This window comes from Ostrinia furnacalis, unplaced genomic scaffold (genome assembly GCF_004193835.3).
Source record: "Ostrinia furnacalis isolate ACB-3 unplaced genomic scaffold, ASM419383v2 OfSCF0183, whole genome shotgun sequence".
NCBI lineage: Eukaryota > Metazoa > Arthropoda > Insecta > Lepidoptera > Crambidae > Ostrinia > Ostrinia furnacalis.
Genome location: NW_021130422.1, coordinates 532,888 through 545,396, shown reverse-complemented (window position 1 = coordinate 545,396; position 12,509 = coordinate 532,888). Strand labels below are relative to the sequence as shown.

Sequence of the window (12,509 nt, the reverse complement as noted above, 5' to 3'; positions counted from 1 at the left end):
GTTAGATTTCAAGCCAAGTGGTGTACTTTTGTTCAAGCAGAGATATATCTGTTACCCTTTGTTAATTTAGAACATTCTAGAATAGAATTTGATAGTAAACAATAGAGAATTTGATTCTATTGTTGGATAGTAAATAATATAATTAAAGATATGTGGATTCTGTGGAGGGCTGTTGAACTGAATTCAAGGTCATCAGTTTTGTGTAAAGGGTTACAGTTAATTTATTTAACAATATTTGATATTGAAATCAAGTTTAAGATGTTTAGACGATTATCACACTGCACCGCGCTCCGCCGCGGTCCGCGTGATTACATATAAAAAATCCCGCGCGCAGATGCGTTGTCAGTGTGTTGTGCCGCGCGTGTTTTCTATACAAACTGAGGTACTTGCATACAATGANCCTTAAGATTGTATAATTATGGTCTGTTTTATCTCAGGATATAATGCATAGACCTTTGTTTACCGATTGTAATTATTTCCAGGGTAAAAATACTCACTAAACCAGATTTTTCGTAACTTAAAGTTGTGTACTATTTATTGTACGGCGGGCGTTAATGGGTTAACTTAAGTAACTCTGGCGTAAGCAGTCAACAGACGATGAAGCAATATTACTATTTTAAGCTGAAAATATATTGATGACAATGAATCATGCATCCACTTGCTGGAGCACGTACTGCAATAACCGTGCGATTAAAACATCAACTTCATACCCTGAACATGATACTGTATGACATTTTAATTGTAGGTAGGTACATAACTAGCCATTCTACTGTTAGATAACAAATAAATATAACGCATGTTGCATAAGTCAGCTATGAAGCTCTGTACATCCGTGACTCCGGCGATAAAATGGCACGTTAAGTGTAATGTCACATTAGCAATAACACAAACGTGACATGGCTTACGTGCGACATTGTTTAAAATAAAATGCAGCCCGCACGTAGGTATGAGAAAATGTTCCACTAAAATAAAAATTGAATTTATTCGGTACTACGATGTATCCTTTTTACACACACACTTCATGCCCTTGAAAAAGCAATTACAATTACAATCTGTTACTATTTACATAATGAACTTTTTAATTACTTCATGTTAAGTAACTACTTTAATTGGAAAATGGCACCTAATACTGTTACATAAGATGTCATGGTGTTTATTTTGATACTTCGTTCAATTTAGAGTACTTACCTATGTACTATTTAAGTTTTCAATAATATTAATGGTTATATACGTTTACAGTAAACTACGTTAATACCTCAATTTTATAGATTACTGTTTACTATGGAAATATTAGTACAAATATTATCTACATAATAATATGTATAAACTTGGTAAGGTTTGTTATTACTTATTAATATTATAATAACAAAAGACTAACTTCATCATTCTTTGAACATAAATATGCAATTACGAATATAATATCAATATTTGATTTAAGAACAGGTATTTTACATAATTATCGACGTAATAAACCGGTAAGTAATAAATAAACGCAGGTCACATTATAATACTATGCAGAACGTATTAAAAATATTTTAATATGCTATTGTCGCCAGCGTTACGACTATTTTGGTACATATCGTGATGAATTCTTACATTAAAGTAGAACCTACTAACTAATCGACATAGCTCAACGCACACCACGCCGAGGTTAACAAAGGTCAATGTTTGGCAATTACCAACCTTTTATGTGTTTACATTGGAATTTACAACTCGTCAAATTTACACCCGCAACGTGTTAACTAGAGGTCGTACTACTCAGCGAGGTTTATTAATATTTGAGTTTGTCAGCCATTGACCACCTGTATTAACCCTGGAATACCGGAATAAGTGAAAGAGCTTATAATATCGAATTAACTGATTTAATCACTGTTTTAAACTCTACAATACGATATCAAATTACACTATAAATAGCTGTATTTGATTAAGTCAATACTTTTTTATTATATTGATAAAAGTTACCGTTTTTAGCTGTACACAGTACAAATAGGAAATAGGTTTGCCCATGTTAGTACTGACACAGTAAGACTAATAATTTAAAATACCTTTTGAAAACTTTAAAAAATATCTAATTACGTATTGATCATTTGCTAACTCAAACTTAAAATGGAGCCTTCATAGAGTCGCCATTATCAATACATGATAGTTTTTCTTCCCGCATAGTCGTCGCTGTAACAATATAAGATTGAGTATGAAACCTTACCGATCATTCCTCGGTTGACTTCTTCGACCGCCCGCTCGATGAGCACGAAGAGTGACCACATGACGCACAGGGCTGCCACGCAGTGGAACAGCACAGCGCAGCACAACCGCCGGCGCTCGACTCCCGACATCTCTAGGAGTCGCCACTGCAAGTTAACGCACAATTTAAATAACCAATCAACTAATTATAAAACTAAACATTTCACACTGAACTATCTAGTCCCAAACTAAGCATAACTATGGGTATTAAACAATGGAATGAAAAAAATATTATAGAGGTGTGGTTTTGTAAAACAACGCCCATCAAAAATACCTTTCGTTCGTTCGTTCGTTGCAGCCAAATGACGTCCACTGCTGGACAAAGGCCTCCTCCAAGGTTTTCCACAATGCACGGTCCTGCGCTGCCCGCATCCAGGCTCTTCCCGCGACCTTTACGAGATCGTCGCTCCACCTAGTAGGAGGCCTGCCCACGCTACGTCTTCCAGCCCGTGGTCGCCACTCGAGAACTTTTCTGCCCCAACGGCCATCGTCTCTACGAGCTATGTGCCCCGCCCACTGCCACTTGGTTTTAGCAATTCTGCGAGCTATGTCGGTCACTTTAGTTCTCCTGCGGATCTCCTCATTTCTGATTCGATCACGCAGGGAAACTCCAAGCATGGCCCGCTCCATCGCCCTTTGGGTGACCTTGAGCCTTCAATAAAGCCAAAAATACCTTTAATCATGGAAAAATCCATGAAATCAGGAAAATGGTATTATTACGCGGGCGAGCTATCGGACAGTCCCCCCGCTCTCCCGCGGCGGCCGCATGTGCTCGGTGGTGTAGCGGGGTACGCGGGGGTGGTGCGGGCGGTAACAAGCGCCGTCTCGAAAGTTTTAGGAGACGTTTGAACAAGGTTTTTTTACTAATAAAGTAATAGTTCAAATTTTATTTGTTTTTATTGTTTTTACTTTCATGTGTACTACCACCCCAGAGATAGGCATTGTTTTACAAAACCACACCCTGTATAAGCTTTTGTCATTACTACTCATTTTACATTAATACTAGTTTTGGCCATCCCTAGCCTTCTGGTAATGATGCTATAAATTGGAGAACATCCCTTATTAATTAGTTATATTTTTCTATTATCTTTAAAAATTCCAAGTCTTTCTTTTTAAAATTAGCATTGATAACATCAGTGTTATCAATGCTATTTACACATCAGTGTGTAAAAGAATAATGATAATAAGATTAGAATAAGAGTATATTGGTACGTATAATATTGTAAAGTTAAAGTTTGATTCAGTATTTTGTTGTTGAAGGAAAATATACCCAGAAGAGTGATGCAGTTTTACATCTTGCAATTAACATTTTATAATTAAACAGGACAAAACATTTTAATTGGCTCCTCACTGTACTGTTTAATTACTACCGTCAATATAAGAAATGCTAAAATGCTGTGCTCGACAGAGTTCATCTCTAAAATAATATACCACCTTTGTAACATTGTAGGTGCAATAATTAATTGAGTATTGAGTAAAAGGATTGTGTAGAAATCTTAATCAATAATAAAGTATTTTTATAAAAACACATACCTCATTGAATGGCTTTATTTTAGTGTGCATGATAAAGTTGAATTTACAGAGTTCACATGATCTAGTCTCTGATGCCGTTAACCATTGCTGCAGGCAACTCTGGTGAACATACTTCAAGCTCCCTGAAAGAAAGAATTCATTGTAATTATTTGAATCACCAATTAGGGTATTAATTTACATATTCACAAAGATAAAATAAGTACTAATTTATCCTCATGACTGTGACATCCTTAGAACTGAATAAATGGAATGTTTTCCAGGAAATAACTACCTTAAATACTTACAGATGGTTATAGTAAAATAGATCTAGATTGTTTGACATTTCATGATCAAAGTTTATAAGTTCAGCAGATAAACTTGAAAAAGATTGAGCCAATGAGTTGTGAATATTATTTTATTAAAAATTATCACAACCATGAACCATGTTTATTTTTTGTTAAAATTAATGGAATCAATTCATACTGCATGCATATCATACCTCATGTAATGGAAATATAGGGCAACTTAAAGGAATATTTATAAATGTGTGGATGTGGCATTTGTATCTATACTATACTCAACATCAAATAAACCGCACCTTCCGCGACGCGAACTTTAACGATTTTCTTCTGACACAATCATGGTACCCCAACAATATTGGTGTTATTTGAAAGCCCAATAAATATACTTAAAGAAAAACACATTTAATTTCTTAATAAATTATTAACATATACCATAAATGTGACTTGAAAAAATACCTCACTTTGGGCCCACCTATGGGATCAATTAGACCAATTTTTATGTAAAACCAAATAATGATTTCACGTGTCCTCTTTAACAGATGGATAGCAATTAAACCCAACTTATCAGTTTTATAGCCATAAAAGTTGGCTCTAGCGTAACTACCTATTTTTTGAAGAAGTGACTCTGGATCCTTCTAAAGACACATTTTTGGGGTAAAAACCTTTCCTTTGACTTTTAAATGGTACCAATATTGGTGGGAAGTGGGGATGCATACGTTTGAAAATGCTTGTAGCGGGAGGTGCGATTTATTTGACGTCGAGTGTATTTTTAACACATTTTTCATTGAAAAATGGGTACTTCAATGGGTCAATTCTTACATTTGTGTTACTTAAATACACTGAAAGCAATAATTGTAATATATTGAAAATGTTTCCATTGTGTTAGCATGAAATTAGCAGTGCTATCCTTAACCTTCAGGAAATGTATAGACGGAGATTAACATGATGAAGTAAGCTATAAATTATGTAACCTATGCACTTGTTATCACTGCTAAATGTAAACATTATGTGACTTCATGCATTATGTGATTTTGTAACATCATCAATATTGATAACTACCTAACCATAAAATGTTTAAAGTGCAATATAATTGATTTAATTATTATGACTTGTAATTTATTGCTAAATTTGTTTGTTATTACAAAAACATCACATGCATGTAAAACAGCTATAAATAAATTACTGGAAACTGTTACAAATTATTGTTTATAATATTAACACAAGTAGTAAACACCTGATTAATTTTGCTCTCACATTTATTTCGCAAACTAGCATTAGTTTAAGTTAGGAGTCTACTCAGAATAAAGAGCAGTTTTTTTTTTCATAAATTATTTTTGATCAAAAAATCAAACATAACAAAAAATGCAATGTTGATGAACAATAAAAACAATCGGGGTTACGCTGGTTTACGTGAGTCACAGGACAGGCGCATACCTGAACAATAGCAGGGCGCGAGCAGAGGGTTGTGCACCTCGCTCTCGCAGTGGCAGATGCGGCAGATGTCCCCGCTGGAGTTGCTGCACGACGTGCGGCTGCTGCCCGAGCCCGTGCGCACGGCTTCCCTGCCACATCCACCACCCCATTCCCAACTCTCAATATCGGACGAATTTTTAACGTTTATCTGTTGCACTGGCATTGTTACCGCTAAGAATGCTCAAAAGAGCCAACGCAGGTCCTCATTTACAAACACAAATGAAAATTTTGAGCGGTTATCATATCGACAAAGCGAATAACTAAAAACATGTTGTCACGTCTTCACATCGCAGCGATTTTAACTAGATGTGTTACAAGTATGTAACTACTACTGTGGTGTATATTTGGAGGAAGAAGATGGGAAAATACACAAAATAAAAGATGTAAACTCTACGCTTTTCACTCAACAAGAAAAATATCAATAACCATCGCGTACGGATGCTGGTACTGTCAAAATCAAAATTCAATGAACGAATGAATGATTGATTGGACCGACAATGGACGTGAGTAGTGAATGAACGAATTAAAAGTAACCCTGTAATGCTGTGCTACTTGGCCTTTTGAAATGAGCTCGAACTCGCTCCCTCTATGTTGTTATTAAATCTTTGGCATCTCCTTTAATCTATGCCTGTCAAATTTTTTGACTTTTGGTTTTTTTTCTTTCTGTCTTGCTCTCTGTGACATTTGAGCGGCTTTCGGCGGTGGTGGTTTTTCAGTGGAAAATTGCGTACATGACAAAGCCTTAAAATGGAAGTTCCCTCTGAAATTAAAGCTGAAGCTAATTCTTTAGTGCATCAATTCCTCCTAAATGTAGATAAAGGATTGGCACAAAACTTTGCCAAGCTGACAAAAGCGGTGAGTACCAAGAACCACGTGTGGCGGTGGCCTCGGTTCACACGTGGTGGTTAACTATCCAAATGTACTACCGAGACTTGATTTTGTATATTATTTAGCTTGTGTTTCATGAAGAATGATGATATTTACCAACCTTTTTGATATCAACAATGATTTCACTATTCGTCACTACCACTGACTTGTCTAAAAAATTAAATCCATTTCCGTAGTTACCATTGATTGCCTGCTTTTATTTGTATTATATTGTTTCAGAAACCACGTGCCAAAACTCTGCCTACACTCACCGATTTAATTGCAGAGAATAAAAAACAGAAACCTTCCAAAAAGGCTGCAGAAAGGTATTAGTATTTCTATCATTATGATGCTACTGGCCTTGTTGGTTAGATTAGAAGACTATAAACATCATTATGGTTGATATACGTTATTTTGCTTGAAAAACACTTATTTCATTAAAATGTAATGTATGTTAAGTAATATTATGTCATAATTTCCTAACCAAACTTAATAGTTTCAGTACTACACTTTATCTAAGATTCATTAATAATATCTTTATTTTAACACCATTGTGAAGTGTGTGGAGTATGATAGACATAATAATGTTACAACTTTTGTTTTTAGTTCTGACGATTCCAGTGATGAAGACGAGCCTCCAAAGAAAGTCCCACAGATCAATGGCAAAGCACCTGCTGCAAACAAGAAACAACAGTCATCAGATTCTGATAGCTCAGAAGATGAAAAACCAGCCCCAGTATGTATTTTAAAACTCATCATAATTATTAAAGTAATATTTTGTATGGTATCATTGAACATTATCACTCTGTGGGAGATATTAACTATTAAATAATAAAATGTCATTTGGGTTTAAAAAAATACCATGCATGCACATACATTTTTGAGGTTATGTAAGTGTGATGTTCAACCCTGAGTTTTCTGTTCTCTGGAAATGTACTGCACTTTAATATTTGATTGATTTGGTTTTGAAGTAACAAAAACATTATTAAATATTGAGGTGACTAATATTTTAAATGATTATCAGGCCTCAATTATGAACTAAATGTCAAAACAATAATATTTGTATGATGATACAAAGTACTATTTATTTTACAATACAATATCACACATGCACTCTCAAGATGACTGTTTACAAACTTGTTATTTCAGAAACTGCACAGCTATAAGCAATTATGTAATTGATTTCCTGAAAAAAGTGTTCTTACCTTGGAGAAAGATTTACTGTGTATTTTGTATCACTATTTCAGACATGTAACTAGTTTAGATATGCAGTTCCAAATTAAATAGTTAATACTTTGCTCATTAGGGTGATAATGAGTCAATGTCAATACATTGATTACCTGCAATGATGAAAATATGTGAATGATTTAATGTGATTTTAATTTTACAATATTCGTCACTACCTCTGAAAAGTAATGCCATAATGCTTTATATGCATTTTACTTTTGTAGATATAGTAATTTTTTTATATTGTTTACAGGCAAAGCCTAAGCCAGCTGTAACACCAGCCAAAAAAGCAGCAGATTCATCAGACAGTGACAGTAGTGACGATAATGCCACGTCAAAACCCAGTAAGCCACCAGTGAAACCTCAATTAAACAATACACCAGCCAAAGCAGCTGCTAAGACTCCTGCCAAGAAACCAGAATCATCCGATAGTGACAGCAGTGATGAAGACACACCAGCACAAAAGAAGCCAGCACCCAAAACACCTGTTGCTGCCAAAGCTCCAGTAAAGAAGCAGGATTCATCTGACAGTAGCAGTGAAGATGAAAAACCTAAGGCACAAGCAAAGACACCCGCCAAGACACCTGCTAAAACACCTGTAGCCAAAGCCCCAGCTAAAAAGCAAGATTCATCATCTGATAGTAGTGACAGTGAAGATGAAAAACCCAAGCCACAAGCAAAAACACCTGCTAAAACTCCTGTAGCTAAGGCCCCAGCTAAAAAACAGGAGTCATCTGATGACAGTGACAGCAGTGAAGATGAAAAACCGAAGCCTCAAGCCAAGACACCTGCAAAAACACCTGTAGCTAAGGCTCCACCTAAGAAACAGGAATCATCTGATGACAGCGATAGCAGTGATGATGACAAACCTGCTCCAAAACCTGCCGCCAAACCACAGGCTACACCAGCCAAAACTCCATCCAAGGCTCCAGTTAAAAAGCAAGAATCGTCAGACGACAGTGACAGCAGTGATGATGATAAGCCTAAAAAACCAGTACAAAAACCTCAGCCTGCTAAGCCTGCAGCTAAAGCACCTGCAAAGAAGGACTCATCTGATGATAGTGATGACAGCAGTGAAGACGAAAAGCCTAAGCCTGCTCAGAAGACCCCCGCAAAGGCACAACCTGCGGCTAAACCAGTTGCTAAAAAAGCATCTTCTTCTGAAGACAGTGAAGAGGACAGTGAAGATGAGAAACCTAAGAAGCCAATTCAAAAGCCCCAACCGACCCCAGCTAAGTTAGCTAATAAACCACCAGTCAAGAAGGACTCTTCTGATGATAGTGATGATAGCAGTGAGGATGAAAAGCCTAAGCCTGCCCAAAAGACTCCTGCTAAGCCTGCTGCTAAACCAGCTGCAAAGAAAGATTCTTCTTCAGATGATGACAGCAGTGAGGATGAAAAACCGAAGCAAGCTGTGAAGTCTACCCCAGCTAAAGCTGCACCAGCTAAAAAAGCTGATTCCTCTGATGATGACAGCAGCGATGATGAGCCTAAACCAGCTCCTGCTAAGAAACCAGCTGCTAAGAAAGAATCTTCAGATGATAGCGATGACAGTGATGATGAACCTCCTGCAAAAGTATCTAAAAAAAATGATGACATTCAAGTGAGTATGCTAACATATTTACTATCTTGAAACTTATTATTTGTTTGTGTTAACATAATATCTAATATAATTTTTCTTATTTTTAGACAAATGGTTTCCAATCTGGAAGGAAGAGGAAAGCATCCAATGAAGATTTGGGACCAGCTAAAAAGCCATACAGCAATTTTGTAAAGGTAAGCAATACTCAATACTGTTAGCATGCACTATTTAATATAATGTATTGTGATAATTAAATTATCTGGCCTAATTATTTTTAAAATGCTGACTTTAGGGGACCAACGTCGTCTCTACACCGAATACTAAAGAAAATGAAGCCGATAATAAGCCATCTCCATTCCGACGTGTAGTTACTGAAAAAGTTGAAGTGGACCCTAGACTTAAGGATAATTCCTTTGAAGCTAAGGTAAATGCCCTAAAGATTTAAAAAGCCAAGGCAACTCAATGTAAAACAACATGTATTGTATAAAACGTATTGTTACTTGTTACTCAATGGCTGTCATTTTCGGGCATTTACTTTCGTGGAAATTGTACTGCATTATTTACACAGGGTTGTCTTGGTTTTACAAATATTAATTTACTCGTTAGGAGGGCGAAACTCAGGACGGCGACGGAGAGAACGAAGAAGGAGACGACAACCAAGGGGGTTGGCAAAACCGCGGTCGGGGCGGCTTCCGCGGCGGCCGCGGGAACGACAGGGGAGGCCGGGGGGGCTTCAACGACAGAGGAAGGGGCAGAGGCGGGTTCAACGATAGAGGCAGGGGCGGATTCAGGGGCAGGGGTGGATTTAACGACAGGGGGGGACGCGGGGGTAGAGGCGGTCGCGGGGGCTTCGACCGGGGCGGGTTCGGAGGCGGCCGAGGCGGCGACCGCGGAGGACGAGGCGGCAACCGCGGCGGCCGCGGGGACCGTCACTCCTGGGGAGGCGATAAGGGTGGATTTAACAAAGGAGGGTTCAATGACAGAAAAAGCTTCGATGGCGGAGATAATTCTCAAAACAAGAAAATAGTATTCGACTAAATGGGTAAGCATATTTTGAAATATTTTGAAAACTACTCTAGCAATTAAATGCTACTACGTTCCTCAAAAATCTCTTTAAAAACTACAAAACTACTTGTTTGGAAAGGATTATTCAACAAGTTGATTCTTGTTTCACTTTATTTTTGCCTTGACACTAAATAAAATTTATTATCCCCCATCCATAATGCATAACTTCGTTATTGAGGAGTATTATTTCCGCTCAGTAGTTTTTCTTTTAGTAAATGATGACTTTCTTCAACAGTTTGGAGCCCGCGGTTCATGGGGAGAGCGTGCGAACCTCGACTTGAAACATACGCGAGGCAAGTCATTCAAACATGAAAAAACGAAGAAAAAGCGGGGCTCTTACCGCGGGGGTGCCATTGACACTGGCGTCCATTCCATTAAGTTTGAGGACTAATCCAATAGTATCACTATCTTCTATATTTTTTTATCTATATTTTGACTCCTGTTTCAATAACAGTTTATAGCCTGACCAGGAACATAAAAACCCTGGCATAGAGGCGCTTCAATTGCATTTGATAGTGCAACACTGAGTACAGTCGTACATGTGTTAAATTAATAGGCTAAATTTATGTATCAGGATTCAGGATTACGGGCTAATTTGATATTTTCATAAATTAACGAAAAATATTACTAAAGGTAACCTGGTTTAAATAAATTAAATGAAACCATAAATCGAGCTAGTAGGATTTATTTTTATTTATTCATCAATAATCAAATTCAGAACTTGAATATTCAACTGCAATGTCTGCTCATGAACGCTTCAAACTCGGTACTTCTTTCCCAATTCCATAAAATTCAAAACTTAGAAAGTGACAAAAAACTTTAAAATAGGTAGTTGAAACAGACTACAGCTAATTTTCATAGTGGACTGTACTATACGATAAACATGTCAGTCAATTTGACAACCTTTGTCGGAAACATTATTCAATGAAAATATTGTCCGAACCCTTAGTATTTCTCTTCGACAAATACATTAACACATCGTGAACCACTTTTCTTTCACGACTATAAAAATATTTTAGCAATTTAATTCACAAAATCAATTGCAAACATTCAAAATAAAGTTTGTTTACACTTTGACAACAATAGACTGACATGCAAGGTGACATGTCAATGAAGTTTTCAGTTACTGTTGCCATTAAAAGAAATTAGTACCATTAGTTTTCCGCAACATGGCGAGGGTTTTTATGTTCCTGGTCAGGCTATACATACCGTATTGCTGCTGCATTTACTATGACTTGATCGTAAGTTTTGAGACGATAAATTTCCGTCTCAGTTTCAGCTAGTTATAATTTTGTAGTTATTTAAATTGGTTTCTTAGGTATTTATTTACCTAAACACTTAACTTTGCCTTTTGGTAAATATTTGTCGAGCTTTCGCATTTGATAGCTCGGAACTTAAATATTATTAGAGTTTATTAATGTAACTAATGACTTATTCAATGTGAAATGTTTCTTTCATTATTATAAAATATGCATTTTGAAAATGATGAAAATATACAACTTACATTATTGTTAACCACAAACCTAAATGCACAGACTTGATAAAAGTCTAGATAAAATATTATGTTAGTTTCAGCTGGATAATTCCATGCTTAGGGTGACGAAAATTTAAGTTTTATTTTTTTATCTGCTATCTTGCGTTTATGAATGAGAGACATGACTACGTGTCCAATAGAGTAATACATTTACGCTCGACTAATTAAGATTAAAATATATCTGTGTATTAATTTTAATTACTATGTAAATATTTGATATTGAGTAAGTGTTGATTTTATATTTGTACATAAGTAATTTAGGAATACGAAATTTGAATAAGGATGAGTTTTAGTATAATAAGCCCGCCTTTAATTTAAAAAAAAATCTGCAGTACTGTTTTATTTTACATCAATGATCAATTCCCCTTTTGATAAAAACCAATATAAACGGATTGTCGGATAAAGTAAAATAGATACCTTAATTTATAGCAAACCGGAAGCCAGCTAATAATAATGCAGTTCTGGAAATCAATTAGCTGGTAGATACGATGTCATTTCAGAAAGGAGGCTCCGGGCGGGCAAATGACGGTAGTCGAACTAACTCAATGTTCGCCGCGTGCGCGTAACCATCTGGTTTCCGGAATGCGGTGAGAGTTTTGAAGTGCACGAACTTAAGAGAATTAAAATTCCTCTGTCTTAATAAAATGCTATTAAAAATAAACTACATTTGATTATTGCATTCCAAAGAGCGCCGATTGGTCTGATG

At 36.3% G+C, this 12,509-nt stretch overlaps 2 protein-coding genes across 3 annotated transcripts; one reads left to right on the top strand and one right to left on the bottom strand.

Moving 5' to 3' along the window:
- Positions 1–1,787: 1,787 nt before the first annotated feature.
- LOC114353774 (E3 ubiquitin-protein ligase MARCH8-like) lies at positions 1,788–6,006 on the bottom strand. The gene is made up of 4 exons (XM_028305883.1): positions 5,490–6,006; positions 3,775–3,896; positions 2,204–2,348; positions 1,788–1,813 (listed from the first exon to the last, which is right to left on the bottom strand). Exons 1-4 carry the CDS (start codon positions 5,689–5,691, stop codon positions 1,788–1,790), a joined length of 495 nt encoding a protein of 164 aa, XP_028161684.1. The 5' UTR covers positions 5,692–6,006.
- A 182-nt stretch (positions 6,007–6,188) lies between these two features.
- On the top strand, positions 6,189–12,134 carry LOC114353618 (nucleolar protein dao-5). 2 transcript variants are annotated; one of them, XM_028305681.1, is made up of 8 exons: positions 6,189–6,383; positions 6,636–6,721; positions 7,002–7,131; positions 7,876–9,225; positions 9,312–9,398; positions 9,811–10,246; positions 10,505–10,726; positions 11,473–12,134. In XM_028305681.1, the coding sequence occupies exons 1-6, from the start codon at positions 6,276–6,278 to the stop codon at positions 10,240–10,242; spliced, it is 2,193 nt and encodes a 730-aa protein (XP_028161482.1). In that variant the 5' UTR covers positions 6,189–6,275; the 3' UTR covers positions 10,243–10,246; positions 10,505–10,726; positions 11,473–12,134. The 2 variants fall into 2 exon arrangements, with proteins under 2 accessions (XP_028161482.1, XP_028161489.1); XM_028305688.1 differs by lacking the exon at positions 9,811–10,246 and adding an exon at positions 9,497–9,628.
- The last annotated feature ends 375 nt before the right edge of the window (positions 12,135–12,509 follow it).

What these genes read in the sequence shown, in the direction of transcription:
- LOC114353774 (XM_028305883.1), bottom strand. Translation starts at nt 5,691, where the DNA reads ATGCCAGTGCAACAGATAAACGTTAAAAATTCGTCCGATATTGAGAGT. An exon ending in AAATAAAGCCATTCAATGAG is followed by an intron (nt 2,349 to 3,774) that starts GTATGTGTTTTT and finishes GTTAACTTGCAG; the next exon opens with TGGCGACTCCTAGAGATGTC. An exon ending in AGTCAACCGAGGAATGATCG is followed by an intron (nt 1,814 to 2,203) that starts GTAAGGTTTCAT and finishes CCGGTATTCCAG; the next exon opens with GGTTAATACAGGTGGTCAAT.
- LOC114353618 (XM_028305681.1), top strand. Translation starts at nt 6,276, where the DNA reads ATGGAAGTTCCCTCTGAAATTAAAGCTGAAGCTAATTCTTTAGTGCAT. An exon ending in TTGCCAAGCTGACAAAAGCG is followed by an intron (nt 6,384 to 6,635) that starts GTGAGTACCAAG and finishes ATATTGTTTCAG; the next exon opens with AAACCACGTGCCAAAACTCT. An exon ending in TCCAAAAAGGCTGCAGAAAG is followed by an intron (nt 6,722 to 7,001) that starts GTATTAGTATTT and finishes TTTTGTTTTTAG; the next exon opens with TTCTGACGATTCCAGTGATG.